Raw genomic sequence first — 17,516 nt, 5'->3', positions numbered from 1 at the left:
GGAGTTGAAGAATGAACTTCGCAAACACTCAAGGTAGGAGAGCCAGGGAGAGGCTTTTATTTAGAGATAAAGCGAAAGGACAGAGCTCCTGGCTCAGGCCAGGAGGGGACAAGAGAGTCCCCTATTTGCCATTTTTTGATACTGATTAGATATTATTTCTGGATTCTTACAGCTTTAAACTTCTATGAACAAGCTGGGTCAGTTTGAGTCAATACTGTGACATATTGATGTTATAATCCAGGTATAATATTTACTTATGTGAACAGATAGGTTGAATCCACAGAACCCTCATTTGTACATTTCGATGCATAATTATACATTTCAAACTGTGATAAGTCAGTTTGAAATGAAGCTTACTTTTATGTTGTCTATAAAGAAAAGGTTGGTTAAGTTAGTGATAAGATTGTTTTAAGGAAACATTTACATCTTCAAAGAGAACAAACTCTTTACAAGTTTCTGTCAATATCTCAGAAGAATTTGCCCCTGAACAAATCATTCATATGCTGCAAATTAATCATGTCTATTCATTGGAAACTCTTAAGGGCAATGCTTGCTTACCTAGTTCTTGTTAGCCACTGAACTTGAAAGTACATTTAAATATATTCTATACTTGAGACTTTTTATTAATTCTCATAGGTGTCTTCCAGGTTAACCAAAATAAGGAGGCCTACTGTGTGGTGTGGCCAAAGACCCAACCTTACATGCATGGCAGAAGAAGAGAATGAGAGATTTGTAATGGAGAGGGGTCAGGCCTGGGTTTTGGCTTTGAGAACTGGCTTTTCACAGTAATAATAGAATCAGTCATTTGCCCCTGTGGATCTTGGAGCCTTTATTTGTAAATAGGTAGGGTTCATTCTAGTGAGCGATTTCAGCTGCACTCCATGGTGCCCTTTGGTTGGAGGTATCTTGTGGGCCGCAAAGAGGAATTCAAGTGGGGGAAGCATGGGCATGTTCCTTTTTAGTGGTTTTATTTTGGAGATGTCTAAGATAACCAAAAAAATTTTCCTGCTTAAAAAAAAAAGAATCTAGGTGATTTCTAAAGCCCATTCCAGATAAGCAATCCTGTAATTCTGTGACTAGTCAATGTTTCCTTTACTTGAGTGAGGTTATCTTGTGTTCCACCAGGTCATAGAGAGTGCATGGAGATACTGTTGGCAAATAACGCTAACATTGACCAAGAAGTACCTCAGCTTGGAACACCCCTCTATGTGGCCTGCATCTACCAGAGGGTAGACTGTGTGAAGAAACTTCTAGAATTAGGTAACTTCCAGATATCTTTTCATGAGAAGCACCTGTTAACCTTGTTGGCTTTCCATGGCTTCAAAGACAAAGCTCTTGTCAGGCTAGACAAAATTCTGACAAAGTTCAGCGTTTGATGAACTTCCGCAGAGAGATGAGTATCTCTATTTCTCAGTTCCATGTCCTTGGAGTTTGGCTCCCTTTACCTGATATGGTTCCCCTTGGTGGTCTCAAGAAAGAGCAAGAGTCTTTCTCTCAAGTCTTAGGAGGGAAAAATTGTATTTCATTGGCTCTTTTTGAGTCACATGCCCATCTCTGACTCAGTCATGGTGGCCAAGGGATTGCAATGCACTGATTGGCTTAGGCCTAGATTTCAGTCTATGCTGGTAACTCATGAACAGGGGACGGTTCCCCAGAGGGGCCTCAAGGTGTGTATACCAGGAAGATACTGGATAGTAACAACAACAGGTATCTGCCATAGACTACTTTAGATCAATCCTGCCAAGTAGTTAGTAATTTTTTTTTAGCTCTGAAAGGAATATACAGAAACTGAGAGAGTCTAGGGAAAAGTCAGAATGTTCTGAAACTTTTATTTGGTTCAAATTCCCTAAACTTAGCCACTGACATAAAGGTGGAAATTATAGTAAGAACTTTAAATAAGAAATTTTATTTTTTTGCCTATTTTATCCCCCATCATTTACTACTCCGTATAGCAGTTCAGAAATCTTTTTTTGAGTCCAGAATAATATAAATACTAAATAAACTTAGCTCTATCTTTTGCCAAAAGACAAAATAACTATCGAAAAGGAAATGAAAATATTTAATTTTGTTTTTTATACAGTTCATAAGGGGAGGAAAGCAAAGTATTTAAATGACTAAAGATATGTTTTTTTCTCATTTGTCACCAAAATATTGTGAGACTGTCTTTTGTAGGCATTGCTGAGGTTCTAGGCTTAAGTCATATTTTCAGAGATATGTCCGATATGTCATAGCATTTACAATGTCTTTACCTATAGCTACTATATTCCAGGCTCACTGTACTTCTACATTAACATGTAGTTTTGAACTGTGGCCATCTGCTTTGTTAAGGAGCCAGTGTTGAGCACGGCCAGTGGCTGGACACCCCGCTCCATGCCGCTGCGAGGCAGTCCAGTGCAGAAGTCATCCACCTGCTATCAGACTATGGGGCGAACCTGAAGAGCAGGAACGCTCAGGGCAAGAGTGCCCTTGACCTGGCGGCTCCGAAGAGCAACGTGGAGCAGGCGCTCCTGCTCCGGGAAGGTAAGGAAGGGCCGGGTGTCCATTTCTCTCCCATAAGCACATCTGCTCTCTCCTTCCCGCCTCGCCTCTCAGTTGTCTTACCTTTCTCCTTTTCTCTTTTTAACTGGGAGTGGCCTGTGGGAGGCTGCAAGTCCTCGCATTACCGAGGCGGGACTTTATATGCTGTATGTATTCCCTTATAACAAGAGAATTGTTTCTCATTTTCCATAACAAGAAAGTGATCAGAGAACTTGGTTTTCAGCACGAAAAGGTGGAGCCACCATGCCTATCCTGGCATGAGCACACCACTGAGCAGACCAGAACTCTGTGCCTTTGTGACACTTGTAGGCAATTTAGGGGAAATTAGAAATACTTGAATTAGAGAACATGGGGCAGGCACAGAGCATGCGTTTTCAACACCGGACTAAATGGTGAAGTGCTTTGCCAGTTGTGCAGATGAGGGAGCCAGGTGAGTGTGTGTTCCTCGTTGCCTCACTCCCATTTCCAGTGTGGGTCAATGTGACTGCACCTGCCAGAGAAGGAAAGGCAGGTCTCTAAAATGCTGTGTAGTCCAGCTGCAAGAACCATGCTATGTCCATACAGAAAGAGAACATTATCTGAGCCTATACTATTGATCACTTGTATGCTTTGGAGACTGTTAATTATTCAGCTTTACATGTATCAGGCCCTGAGCTGAATTTGAAACATTGATTAATCTCACTGAATTCTTAAAACTTTAAAGCAGCAAGAACTTTATAGTAATTGATGCTATCCCAGCTGCAAATGGGAACAGAGAAGCATAAAGAGATTGGCTTGCAGAAGGTCACATGGCTACTAAGGAAGTAGAATTAGGATTCTGACCAAACAGTCTGACCCCCGAACGTGCACTCTTAATGTTCTAATGCCTCAAGCCCGAGTCTTCTGAAACAGTTACTAGCTGGGAGGGTTTTATCTGACTCACCAGTTCTATTTTGTGAAACCACCCCCACATCTTACATACCTTCCAAGTGGAATGCTTGGTTCAGTAGTTTTAGGAATATAGTTTAGGAATACTCCCTAGGTGAATACTTCTTAACCTTTAGCAGGCATGAGTCACCTGGGGATGGCATTAAAAGGCAGATCCTGGGTCAGAAGCTCATGCCCTGGGCTCCCAGGAGATGCTGCCGCCACTGGTCTGAAGCCGCACTTGGAGAACCACCACTGGTCTAGATTATTTCCAGTAGCCTGCGTCGTTAATGACTCTTCTTTCATTGGAATCGCTACTTGCAGAATTATGATCTTCCTTACCAGGTCCCAGTTTGGAAATACTGGGTACTTCCCAGCTCAGGGCTGAGAAAATGGTTTATAGCAGTTGTCATGTTTCTTATTTTCTTCTATCAAAAATGTTTCCAGGTCCAGGATTTATATTTCTTGTAAGCAAGTTCCTCTGTCTTCTGCTTCATAAATACAGCTGCTTGCTCTAGAAGGTTGTGCACTCTGGTATCTGAACTTCTCTAGGCAAACTGGGTAGTTTGCCCATGTTACTGTTTTCCAGGGGAGCTTTAACTGGGTGATGGGTAGAGACGCTTCCCATTCCTGCTTCCCAAGATGTTAACTAAGGGCTATTGCTCATCCAGGTAGTTTTCTGTCCCATGGATGCTCCTGGGAAACAACAACCTGAGTGTCCTCCAGCTGTTTGCATACGCTGTTCACATTTCTCATGGGGTGCAAGATGCTGTGACAGGAGGGGTTTTTGAAAAGAGAAACTTGCATAGTCCAGTAATTACATAGATCTGCTGGAAGGGATCATCATCAACACAGTCAGGTTAGGAAATAATGGGACATTACAAATGCCCCCGGATAACTAGTGTTCCATCCAAAAACACCATCGTAGCAATCATATTTTGGACTCTTCATTCGGTAGTTTACTCTCCTTCAGCCTTGGGTGTGAGGACTCTGTAAGACTCCATGAGACTGAGGTTCAGGGTATCATGGGGGTTTCAGTGACTTGCGTCCTTTCTCTGGATCCTCTGTTGAGCTCCGATCCATGTGGGAATGGGGGAGCCCTCCGAGTGTGAGTCAGGACCCAGCCAGCACCACCTTGGGCACCTAGAGTGAGGAGGTCCGGGAGGGCCCTGAGGCTCGAGTGTCAGGCGCCTGCCACGTGTAACCCTGCCCCTGCGACCCCACACCCTGGGCTGCCTGCTGACACTCACTCGGCAGTCGTCCCTTGCTCTGGACCTCTGTCTCCGGGTCCTATGTGCTCGTGTTGCCGTTTCTGCTTGCTCCTTGGCCAGCCTGCCACAGTCACTGGCCCACATAGTACGTGAATGAACTTCCTTTAGACCCCACACATCATCCGTAACTTGCCTCTGGGAAGCTTCCTTCCTTAATATCAGTAATACAGTTACCATTGGAGGATCAACTTAAGGAAACATCCCTGTCCTGGGGGGTGCTAACTGGGAGCCCTTGTGTGTATTTAGTGTCTGCTACCTGGCTCCATAATTCCTATATGGAGCCAGCTTCTTATGAGCTTTTAGAAAGTTTCGCCCTTTTCCAGTCCTCTGGTCTCCACTTCACCCCCCACCTGACTACCATGAGTTTCATACTATTTTTATTTCTTCCTCAGGACCCCCTGCTCTGTCCCAGCTCTGCCGCCTGTGTGTTCGGAAATGCTTGGGCCGAGCATGTCATCAAACCATCCACAAACTACATCTGCCGGAGCCACTGGAAAGATTCCTCCTATATCGGTAGTGCCAGCTGTCCATGGGAAGACACTTGGAAGTAACCAGGTTGTTGCCTGCTCTACCCAGGGTACCTAGTGTAGACGCCTAGCAGCTAGACTCTCCACATCTTCCAATGAGCTAAGCCAGTTAGAGTGAATCCTGATGAGCTGGAACACTTCCGAGCAGAAGTTCCTGGTTAGTTTAATGTTCTCATTAACCAAGGGGCACCCAGAAACCTTTCCGATTTTACTCTTGTTTAGAGACTTAAACTATGAAGTAGAGTGAAATCATAAGCTATTTTTGAAGATTCATGATCTTTAATTATCTAATGGTCAACATTCTGAAAATGGTACAGACACATGTAAATCTCGGTGAATGTGATTACGATGAATATGTAAGTAGTCCAAGATGTGCTCCTGATTGAGTTCCCTCCTTTTCCCCCTTTCTTTCTTTCCTTCTGTGAATAAATCTGTGCTATAATTTTGATTTCCTTTCCTTTTTTACATATAAAAAAGCTAAATACTTTAAAAACATTACAGTTGAGACTTCCAGTTACTGAGGTCCTGGTTGGTAGAAGTTGGAAGAGATTAGCAGGGTGGAGGTCTGTTGCTCATCAGTCCTGATATTAAATGCTGTTCTTTGCAGTAAACCGTTCTCAGATTGAGCAATGCCAGGTGCTCCCAACTCCCCGAGCCCGAAGACTCTGTTTGATGCGTGTTGCAACCCAAGCATCCGTCAGCTTATTTTCCAAGTCAAGAGTCTCAAGGTTTTTGAAATAATTGCTTGCTGTTGCCAGTGACCAAGATGGGTTTAATGCTGGGTCAATATTACTTCTGTGAGTTAGGGCCCAAAATAAGCCCAAAGGTATACTCAAAACCCAGCCCTCCCCTCCCCCTCCTCCCTTTTCTTCTCCCCCTTTTTTCCCTTTTCTCTCCACCCCCTTCTGTTGCCTCTTCTCCTTGCCCTGCCTCCATACATGGATTTCCCCCCACCCAGTTTTTCTAGACCTTTGATTCTTTACTGGGGACAACTTTGACCTACCTCTACCCCCATTCAGGGATATTTGGCAAAGTTGAGACATTTTTGTTTGCACCAAGTTGGGGAGAGACACTACTGACATCTAGTGGACGGAGGCCAGATATACAGCCGATCATCCTAGAATGCACAGGGCAGCCCCCACAGCAAAGACTTCTCAGGTCCCAAGTGTCAAGAGTGCTGAGGGTGGGACACAGTGCTCTAAAGCTGTGCTAGTCAGTACAAAAGCCACTAGCTGCATGTGCCTATTGAGCAGTTGAAATGTGGTGAGGCTGAACTGAGATGTGCTTTAAGTATAAAATATATGCCGCATTTTGAAGATTCAGGACAATAAAAAGAATGTGAAGTGTTTTATTAATGATTTTAATATTGATTATGCATGGAGATGATAATATTTTGAGTATGTTCAGTTAAATACAATTTGTTATTAAAATTCATCCTACTTTTTACTTCTTAAATGGGACTACAATTTTAAATCATACATGAAATTAGCATTATATTTCTATTAGTACTGTGCTAGACCTTTTTCTACTTTTCACAATTTTGGAATATTAGATAAATTACTCTTAATTAGTTCACTATTTGGGGAAAAAAGGTGAAATTCTTATTTAGCATCATATTCCAAAAACAAATCTTGCTTTTTTGAAAATGTTAAAATATTTTAAATGATGCTTGTAAAATACTAGAATAAAATGTTCATGAATGTACATGAAAGATAAGGCCTTTTCTAAGCATAATAGGGAAGACAGACACTTTAAAGGAAAATACTGATAAAATACATATCATAGTGCCGGTGCTGCTTATGATGGCGCTGGAGAGGGGGCACTGAGCTGTTGGGTATAAAGTGGAACAGAACAGACTTTACCACCTGAAACTGCTGCTTCAAGTTCAGATCAGGCAAGGAACAAACCTTGAAACAACCAACAAGACCAAAGAAGAGTACACCTAAATTGAAGACAGAACACTTGATCTGAAACAAGAAGTTTGTGCCTACTTGATAGCTTTGAAAGAGCACTTCCCAATGCTGCTAGTAGTCTTTGTTTTCTTCAGTGCTGTACTGTGAGATTGCCGGGTGCAGCAGCAGTTGTATTCTTTATTACCTTGATAGGTAATTTTCTCTCGCTCTTTTTTTTAATACTAGCAACTTCCATCCCTTGAAACGTATGTTGAAAAAGAAGAATCGGCAAATACTACTGAAAGTGCAATATTTGATTATCACTGCAAGATGAGTTTTAATCCAAACCTTCTTCATAACAATGAACACAATGGGTACCCCAATGGTACTTAAGCAGCAGTGCGTGAAACTGGGGTTATTGGAAAGCTGCTATCCTCTTACAGATTTATTCAGTGTTCAGAATGTCAAGCTAGACTATTCTTCCGCTGTTCACAATATAATGGCAACCTGTAGGACTTAAAAGGAGGAGATGATGTTGAATTTGAAGTATCATCTGACCGGTGGACTGGGAAACCCATTGCTGTTAAACGGGTGAAGATAAAACCTGAAATCCTCCCTGAGGAATGAGTCCATGGACAAGAAGTGTTTTATCTGACTTACACCCCTGAGGCTGTGGAAGGGAATGTTCAGCTGAAAACCTGAGATAAAATAAACTTTGTAATTGATAACAATAAACATACTGGTGTGGTAAGTGCTCATAACATAATGCTGTTGGAAAAGAAACAAGCCCGCTGTCAGGGAGTAGTTTGTGCCATGAAAGAGGCGTTTGGCTTTATTGAAAGAGGAGATGTTATAAAAGAGATATTCTTTCACTATAGTGAATTTAAGGGTGACTTAGAGACCTTACAGCCTGGAGATGATGTGGAATTCACAATCAAAGACAGAAATGGTAAAGAAGTTGCAACCGATGTGAGACTGTTGCCTCAAGGAACAGTTATTTTTGAAGATACCAGCATTGAACATTTTGAAGGAACTGTAACCAAAGTTATCCCCAAAGTACCCTGTAAAAACCAGAATGACTCATTGCCAGGGCACATCAAAGTTGACTTTGTGACCCCTAAAGAACTTCCCTTTGGAGACAAAGATACAAAATCCAAGGTGACCCTACTAGAGGGTGACCATGGCAAGTTTAATATTTCAACAGACCGACATGACGAATTAGAATGAGCAACCAACATAGAAGTTCTATCAAATACATTTCAGTTCACTAATGAAGCCAGAGAAATGGGTGTAATTGCCACCTTGAGAGATGGTTTTAGTTTCATCAAATGTGTGGATCGTGATGCTCGTATGTTCTTCCACTTCAGTGAAATTCTGGATGGAAACCAGCTGCATATTGCAGGTGAGGCAGAGTTTACTGTGGTTCCTGATATGCTCTCTGCCCAAAGGAATCATGCTATTAGGATTAAAAAGCTTCCCAAGGGCACGGTTTCATTCCATTCCCATTCACATCATCGTTTTCTGGACACTGTAGAAAAAGAAGCCATTTTTTCCAATCCTAAAACCACTAGCCCAAATAAAGGCAAAGAAAAAAGGAGGCTGAGGATGGTATTATTGCTTATGATGACTGTGGAGTGAAGCTGACTATTGCTTTTCAAGCCAAGGGTGTAGAAGGACCTACTTCTCCTCAAATAGGAGATGAGGTTGAATTTACTATTAGTGACAAACAAAGGCCTGGGCAGCAGATGGCAACTTGTGTGTGACTTTTAGGTCGTAATTCCAGCTCTAAGAGGCTCTTGGGTTATGTGGCGACTCTGAAGGATAATTTTGGATTTATTGAAACAGCTAATCATGATAAGGAAATCTTTTTCCATTACAGTGAGTTCTCTGGTGATGTCAATAGCCTGGAACTGGGGGACATGGTCGAGTACAGCTTGTCCAAAGGCAAAGGCAACAAAGTCAGTTCAGAAAAAGTGAACAAAACACACTCTGTGAATGGCATGACTGAGGAGGCTGATCCCACTATCTACTCTGGTAAAGTCATTCGTCCTTTGAGGAGTGTTGATCCAACACAAACTGAATACCAAGGAATGATTGAGATTGTGGAGGAAGGGGATATGAAAGGTGAAGTCTATCCATTTGGCATAGTTGGGATGGCCAACAAAGGGGATTGCCTGCAGCAAGGGGAGAGTGTCAAGTTCCAGTTGTGTGTCAGGGGGCAAAATGCACAGTCTATGGCCTACAACATTACACCCCTGCTTAGGGCCACAGTAGAGTGTGTGAAAGATCAGTTTGGCTTCATGAATTATGAAGTAGGAGATAGCAAGAAGCTCTTTTTCCATGTGAAAGAAGTTCAGGATGGCATTGAGCTACAGGCAGGAGATGAGGTGGAATTCTTTGTGATTCTTAGCGCACTGGCAAGTGCTGCACTTATAATGTTTGGTGAGTCTGCGAGGGCCCCAAGGCTGTTGCAGCTCTGCGACCTGATAGGTTGGTCAATTGCTTGAAGAACATTACCCTGGATGATGCCAGTGCTCCTCGCCTAATGGCTCCAGCCAAGGGGACCAGATAACTCAGTGGGATTTGGTGCAGAAAGAAAGATCTGTCAAGCTGGTGTCATTGACTAACCACATCCACAAAGCACATCATGAATCTACTATGATCAAGTTGGGGGGATTCTGGTGAAGGGTTCTGAATATCTCCCTCTTCATCCCTCCCAAAATCTGAGATACTTATTCTATTGAGCTATTACACCAGTTTTCACACCTTCCTTGTGTTATGTTTAAAAAAGTAAATAAATAAAAAAAACCATTTTAAAATTATGCACAGTTTCAGCCTGGAAAACTTAAGATGGTGCCTTATAGTATCAATTTTAGGAGCTTTATTTGGTGCATTTAACGCAACTGGTAATTGTAAGATCCACTTCACCTGTGTAAGTATGAAATATAGACTGTTATCTTGTTGGACTTACGAAATTCTGCACTTGATATTTAGTATATACTCTACCTTCATCACTTCTGGCAAAATGTTCTGCCTTAGCACTCAGTTGCATTCTTTACTTTTTTCTTTCCTGTTCATTATGGGTTAATTCTGAGGACCATATGAGGTTGGAATATATTAAAATTACGAAAATTATAAAAAATTTGTATAGGCAAACCATTTCCTTAAGTTGATGGGCAATTGTTAAAATGTTATTTTTCATATCATTTATAATCTTGTCACAGTCCACTTAACAGAGCTTGGTTAGATTTCAGTGAAAATTATCTTCCAGAGTAGTTCTTTTCCCTGGGTTGGGGGTGGGGTATAACTTTACTACAATTAGTATGTATGGTGCAGACTTTCATGCAAATGAGGTATGCCAGCAGTGTGATAATTTAATCGTATTTAAACAAACAAAAAAAGGATGAATGCACAAACTTGCTGCTGCTTAGATCACTGCAGCTTCTAGTACTGATTTCAAAACAAAACAAAAAAAATAAAAAAGTTGAAAAAAAATACATATCATAGGACATTCGGGAACTGGAAGCTTTCTATATTCAAAGTGTTCTCCCAAGGGCATTTTTTGGTCAACCTGTATCTTGCTGAATGTCTTGAGCTCTATGTTAAGCCCCAGGATGTCCTAGGATATTCAGTCTATCTGTTTCCCCAAGGAACTTGAGAATTCTGCTGTGCCATCCACTTTCTGAAACTGCAGACCATGGATTTCATGATCATTTGTATGGACTTCCAACTCTGGTAGGGGTGTGTGTGTGTCTGTGTTGGTGACGGGGCTGTGATGCTGAACTGAGTCCCAGGAGACTAGAAGGATGTGGATATAGAACAGGTCCAGACCCCTGTATCTTAGAGTTGTTGCAGTGTTTTGGGATTTATGAATAGAGAGATTGGACATGAGATAGTCTTGAAATTCCCTTTGAGCCCTATATTCCATCAAGCCAGAATTAGACTATCAGATGAATTGACTGGTTTATATGAGATTATATTGCTTGCTTTTGGGGGTTCCTAACACTAATTTAGATGATTTAATTTTTCACAGGATCTGGGATGTTTTATTCCCAAAATGGTGTAATATTTTACAATTTTGATCATATTCAAAGTACTCTAGGTTAACCTATCGATTAATTCATTCAACACATTTTTACTCAGCATCTACTATGTGCCAGATACTGTTTGAGGCTGTGAAAAAAACAGATGAGGTCATTGCTCTTGAAAAGCTTATGTGTCATGGAGACAACAGGGAATAAGTGGCACGTACATCTATATCTTCATGTCAGGAAATGATAAGAAGAACAATTGAGCAGATTAGGTTAAGGAGTGACGATGGTGGAGCTACTGTTTGAGATGAAGTGATCGATTAGGCAAGGGCCCTGGCAGGGTGACTGGATTTTAAAAGAACTATTCATGTAGGTATTTAATATTTATTAGTTAATTTTTACAAGTAAGGTTTTAGTGACTCCTTTCAGGGTGTTTTCAGTACATCGTGGTTGGTTGGTTGGTTTTCTGGTATCTTTGCCTGATTTCATGTAGCAATCCTATTATAAAATTACTTCTGGTTCTTGCTTTTTCCAAACCACATTCTAATGACTTTCTAAGTTCAAACCCTTATAAATTATCCTTTTACATGGTTGGATCATATTCCTTAGCAATTTCCACTTGAATTTCTTGTTATTATGAATAACACTAGCATGAATTCATTTTTTTCACATTTTTATTTATTTATTTATTTATTTCGGTATCATTAATCTACAATTACATGAGGAACATTATGTTTACTAGACTCCCCCCATCACCAAGTCCCCCACACATACCCTTTTACAGTCACTGTCCATCAGTGTAGTAAGATGCTATAGAATCACTACTTGTCTTCTCTGTGTTGTACAGCCCTCCCCGTGCCCCACCCCCACATTTTATACATGCTAATCGTAATGCCCCCTTTCTTCTCCCCCCACCTTAACCCCCCTTCCCACCCATCCTCCCCCATCCCTTTCCCTTTGGTAAACTGTTAGTCCATTCTTGGGTTCTGTGATTCTGCTGCTGTTTTCTTCCTTCAGTTTTTTCTTTGTTCTTATACTCCACAGATGAGTGAAATCATTTGGTACTTGTCTTTCTCCACCTGGCTTATTTCACTGAGCATAATACCCTCTAGCTCCATCCATGTTGTTGCAAATGGTAGGATTTCTTTTCTTCTTACGGCTGAATAATATTCCATTGTGTATATGTACCACCTCTTCTTTATCCATTCATCTACTGTAGGACACTTAGGTTGCTTCCATTTCTTGGCTATTGTAAATAGTGCTCTGATAAACATAGGGGTGCATCTGTCTTTTTCAAACTGGGCTGCTGCATTCTTAGGGTAAATTCCTAGGAGTGGAATTCCTGGGTCAAATGGTATTTCTATTTTGAGCTTTTTGAGGAACCTCCATACTGCTTTCCACAATGGTTGAACTAATTTACATTCCCACCAGCGGTGTAGGATGGTTCCCCTTTCTCCACAACCTTGCCAACATTTGTTGTTGTCTGTCTTTTGGATGGTGGTGATCCTTACTGGTGTGAAGTGATATCTCATTGTGGTTTTAATTTGCATTTCTCTGATGACTAGCGATGTGGAGCATCTTTTCATGTGTCTGTTGCCCATCTGAATTTCTTCTTTGGAGAACTGTCTGTTCAGCTCCTCTGACCATTTTTTAATTGGATTATTTGCATTTTGTTTGTTGAGGTGCGTGAGCTCCTTATATATTTTGGATGTCAACCCTTTATCAGGTCTGTCATTTATGAATATATTCTCCTATACTGTAGAATGCCTTTTTGTTCTATTGGTGGTGTCCTTTGCTGTACAGAAGCTTTTCAGCTTGATATAGTCCCACTTGTTCATTTTTGCTTTTGTTTCCCTTGCCCGGGGAGATATGTTCATGAGGAAGTTGCTCATGTTTATGTCCAAGAGATTTTTGCCTGTGTTTTTTTCTAAGAGTTTTATGGTTTCATAACTTACATTCAGGTCTTTGATCCATTTCAAATTTACTTTTGTGTATGGGGTTAGACAATGATCCAGTTTCATTCTCTTACATGTAGCTGTCCAGTTTTGCCAACACCAGCTGTTGAAGAGGCTGTCATTTCCCCATTGTATGTCCATGGCTCCTTTATCATATATTAATTGACCATATATGTTTGGGTTAATATCTGGAGTCTCTATTCTGTTCCACTGTTCTGTGGGTCTGTTCTTGTGCCAGTACCAAATTGTCTTGATTTCTGTGGCTTTGTAGTAAAGCTTGAAGTTGGGGAGCGAGATCCCCCCCACTTTATTCTTCCTTCTCAGGATTGCTTTGGCTATTCGGGGTCTTTGGTGGTTCCATATGAATTTAAAAACTATTTGTTCCAGTTCGTTGAAGAATGAACTTCATTTTTTAATAAATCTTTTTACGTGTTTGAGGAATTTCTTAGAAGATGTTTGGAGTGGTATTTACTGATTAATAAAACTACTTAAAATAATAGTTTAAACTAATTTAAAATATACATATACTATGAATCATTTTAGGGGAAAAATATTTTCATAACCAAATACCCAGCATTACCTATGCAGATACCATCTGTCTTTATATAGACACTAGACACTAATTTATCCATCTGTATGCCATGTGTCTGTCCATCTGTCCATCCATCATTTATCTACTTTGACCCATTATTAAAAAAAAAAAGCTTGTCTATGTCACTTAAAGGTTTAAGCCTCATCTCTTATTTAAAAGGTTAGGTATGTCATTCAACATCTGTACATTTTTGTTCATATTTTATTAAGGAACTGTTTCTCCCAAAGTAATTCTCTTCCCTGATGTTTCTAATATTGCCATGCCCAGTAAACCTGAGGCTTACAGATGATTCTTTTTTTGGTAACAGTGCCCATTGCTGAGAAGGTGTTATGCACTTGATACAAAGAGAACCGCTGATGCTTTGGAGACATTGCCTGAAGCAGTCACGGTGGGGGATGAGTTGTCAAATAAGTACAGTGTGTCAGCGCTGGGTGCCCTCCGCATGCGAGAACTGCACATTTTCTCCTGTCACAGATCGTTGCCAGGGGCTGCTCCTACATGGACATTTGCATATGGAAGATATCTCCTTCCCTTAGCCAAGTCTATACTAGGATGAGTACATGGGTCATGCTTAGAATCACTGCTTCATATTTTAACATGCTTAACCTGTAAAAAAATGTAAACCAGGTTTTTATTTTCATTTATTAGTTTTTCTGCCCCTGCCACTGTTATATCCTAAAAAATTTCCAGCTTACAGAAAAATTGCAAGAATAATAGGACAAATATTTGCATGTCCATCAGCTCAAGTCACCAACTGTTAGCATTTTGCCACATTTGCTTCTCAGTGTGCACACACATACATGTATGTATACATATATGTATGCATGTGTGTCCACACACCTGTGTAATGTATATGCATCGATGTAAGCCCATGTATAATTAGTATGCATAGAAATATTCTTTAAAGGAACCATTTGTGAGTGAGCTTCGGACTTGGTGCTTCTTCACCAGGGCTAGGATTAGATGAGGCAGGTGAGGCGGAAAGCTTAAGGGAGCACTGACAAACTCAGTCACCAACATGAATATTTTCATTCAGTATTTAAGAATTTCAGTGCTGAGGAAAAAAGCCCATGATGACCAAAATATCAAAAATTTTAATAAAGACAGGCCATTGTTTGTTTTATGACCCTACATAAATGTGTGATGAGAACAGTGTTTCCAATCAGCCTGAAGGGCTGGGACCTGCCATCTTTGGGTTTATGAGGACTGACAATAGCCTGTGAACAGATTGGGCAAGGCAGGCTTTTTATATACTCATGTCCTTTGACCATAGAGCTTGCATTAACTTTTGCCATTTTGTGCAAAATGTGTACACAGGGGTGTGCATTTCTCCCTCTGCGTCACACCCCACATGGCTCTGTGCTAAGCACTTCACCATGTGTCTCCCAAGAACACAGACTCTATTCTTGACAAGGTGCAGTAATCACACTCAGGAAGTCTGACATGGATGGGCCGTGATTATCCAGTAGGGTCCATAGTTTATGCTCCCACGACTCTGGCATTGTCTTTTATCCCTTGTCCCCATCCCCACTTAGATCCAGTCAAGGACCATGCATCACCTATAGTTATCAAATCTCTTTATTCTCCATTAATCTAGAAAGCCTCCCACCAACTTGTCTTTCGCCATTGTTATACAGACTCTCAATTTTTATTTGCCTGATTATTTGCTCAAGAATAGTGCCTTATGCCAGATTTTTTAAAAAAACACCCTTGTTTGACTCTTACTGTACAGCTAGATGGAGTAGGAAGATGAATGACTGCTTTCTAAAGTAGCAGCATCAGATAGCTCTGCGTGCAGAGCCAGTCACGCCAAAACAATGGATAGGCTTTGGGCAGGGAAAGCTGATCATTCCAAACTCTCAGAGGAGATGTATACCTTTTAGGTTTTAAAGGTTTTGTGCTAGAAAAATTGCTGACTGGAATGACAAAAGGTTTCAGCTCCTGGGCCAACAATCACTGATTGGAGGTGACCTGCGAGGCTCCACAAGGGCTACGGGAGGAAGTCTCCTACGCCGTGAGTGATGTCAGCTGTGGTGTCTAGGTGAAGGGCAGGGTGGAGGCCCTGGCTAATGTCGAGACTGCCCTTGGGAAGGAATGACTGTGGCCTTACTGTGGCTGCAGGTCATAATTCTCTTTTGTTGCCTAACCTGGGCCAAGTTTCCTGAACTCACTCACAGGGACTGACTAGAACCTGGTAAGATTGCTTGTGGTTCGCGATAAGCCCGCCCGTTTCTCTATCACATTAACCCATACACATGTAATTCAACTTTTTCCCATACAGAGCCTTAAAAGTGCATGAACTTCTCTTGTAAATGGCTTCCTAATTCTTGACTACAACTGTTGTTAAACACCTAAAAAATCCATTCCTATTCTCCGATATTCACAAGTGTTGATCAACATTGTAAATATAATGGGAAGATTAAAAACTGATTAGGTAATAAGGCTACAACCTGGAAATCCTTGTCATTTTGGACAAGAGACTTAAATTTGATATGGAAAAACCTGATCTTCTTGGAATGTAATTAAAAGTAAATAAAGAAGCTGTACTGTTAAGATTTTACCTGGGAAGGTGGTATCCAGCTTTCCCATTGTGCCCCTCTGTTTAACTCCTTGTCATCCAGTCTACATTGGGAGTCAATTTTTCCCTCCCCAGCAAGTACAAGTTTTATTGTTCTTCAGCTTTTTCCTCCTGTAGTGGTGAACAGTGTATATGCCTCTGGCCTTCTCAGTTGATTCTGCAAATAGAGCTGGAGGGCAATTTGGCAGGGTTCATCTCAATTTTAAGTGAACAGCCCCTTTATTTCAAAATGAAATTTGTGTTGAGATAATTGTAGATTCACATGCAGTTGTAAGAAGCAATATGGAGAGATCTCCTATAGCTTTGCCCAGTTTCCCCCAGTGATAAGTTTTTGCAAAACTGTAGTACAATATTACAACCAGGAAATTGGCATTGCTATGGTCCACTGATCTCATTCCAAATTTTCCAGTTCGACTTGTACCCAACTCTTGTGTATGTCTTTAGTTCTAGACAAATTATCACCTGTGTTTGAGCATACCTTTGACCCAGCATTTCCACTCCGGAATCTGTCCTCCAGAAATATCTGCATATGTCCACAAAGCCACATGTACAAAAATACAGACTGCAATATTTTTGCAGCAGTAAAAGAAATGGTATATTCTGCCTCCCGCATAGGGGAGCAATGAAGAACTTTTGGCACAATATGGACTGCTACATAGTAGGGATCAAAGAAAGGCCCATGGCTATATATGCTGAAATGGAAAGATCTCCCATTGCATTTATGTGAAAAATGTAAAGGGATAAATGTGTATACATATATGTGTATGGAAATGCATTTTAAAATACGAAGGACTCTCCTCAAATTGTTAAAAATAGCTTCCATGTGTTTCAACTGAGGCTTCGTAAATCTGAAACAGTAAGGCCACATCTTTGGTCTTGAAAGTCTGCAATCATTTCATGGCCAGACTATGCTTGAGACTAATTCAGAGCCTTCCCAAATGGGGAAGAAAAATCCCCTTCCACTTTGAAGAGACGAGGAGGAGACTAGGGGTACCCATCAGCTGAACCAGCCCCTACGTGTGGGGAGGGCAACTGGGTTTGTCTGAAAAGACACATGTCCAGAAACCCAAATATTTTGTAAAGGCAAATGGGCGAAGCCATCACAAAGTAAAACTTTTCATAATTAACAATTACAAGATGGCTAGCCAGTCTCTCTCACACCCCCATGCCACCTAGCAATCCATTTCTCCAACAGCAACCACTAATTATTTAGGAGTTAAACTACC

The 17,516-nt window shown here is 41.0% G+C and overlaps 1 protein-coding gene and 1 pseudogene across 6 annotated transcripts in view; both read left to right on the top strand.

Annotated features, from left to right (window-relative positions):
* ASB11 (ankyrin repeat and SOCS box containing 11) overlaps positions 1 to 5,684 on the top strand; it is a 31,162-nt gene extending 25,478 nt beyond the window's left edge. For 5 of the 6 annotated variants that reach the window (XM_057495309.1, XM_057495308.1, XM_036912933.2 and 2 more), the window contains 3 exons: positions 1,126 to 1,260; positions 2,329 to 2,520; positions 5,108 to 5,684. In XM_057495309.1, the coding sequence (XP_057351292.1) occupies positions 1,126 to 1,260; positions 2,329 to 2,520; positions 5,108 to 5,232 (452 nt within the window). In that variant the 3' untranslated portion in view covers positions 5,233 to 5,684. The remainder of the gene's footprint in view (positions 1 to 1,125; positions 1,261 to 2,328; positions 2,521 to 5,107) is intronic. The other variant, XM_036912936.2, reaches the window with a different exon arrangement.
* A 1,345-nt stretch (positions 5,685 to 7,029) lies between these two features.
* On the top strand, positions 7,030 to 10,082 carry LOC118926275 (cold shock domain-containing protein E1-like; annotated as a pseudogene).
* Positions 10,083 to 17,516: the final 7,434 nt, after the last annotated feature.

This window comes from Manis pentadactyla, chromosome X (genome assembly GCF_030020395.1).
Source record: "Manis pentadactyla isolate mManPen7 chromosome X, mManPen7.hap1, whole genome shotgun sequence".
NCBI lineage: Eukaryota > Metazoa > Chordata > Mammalia > Pholidota > Manidae > Manis > Manis pentadactyla.
Note: the sequence above shows the minus strand (reverse complement) of the source record. Positions and strands in the feature narration are given on the sequence as shown.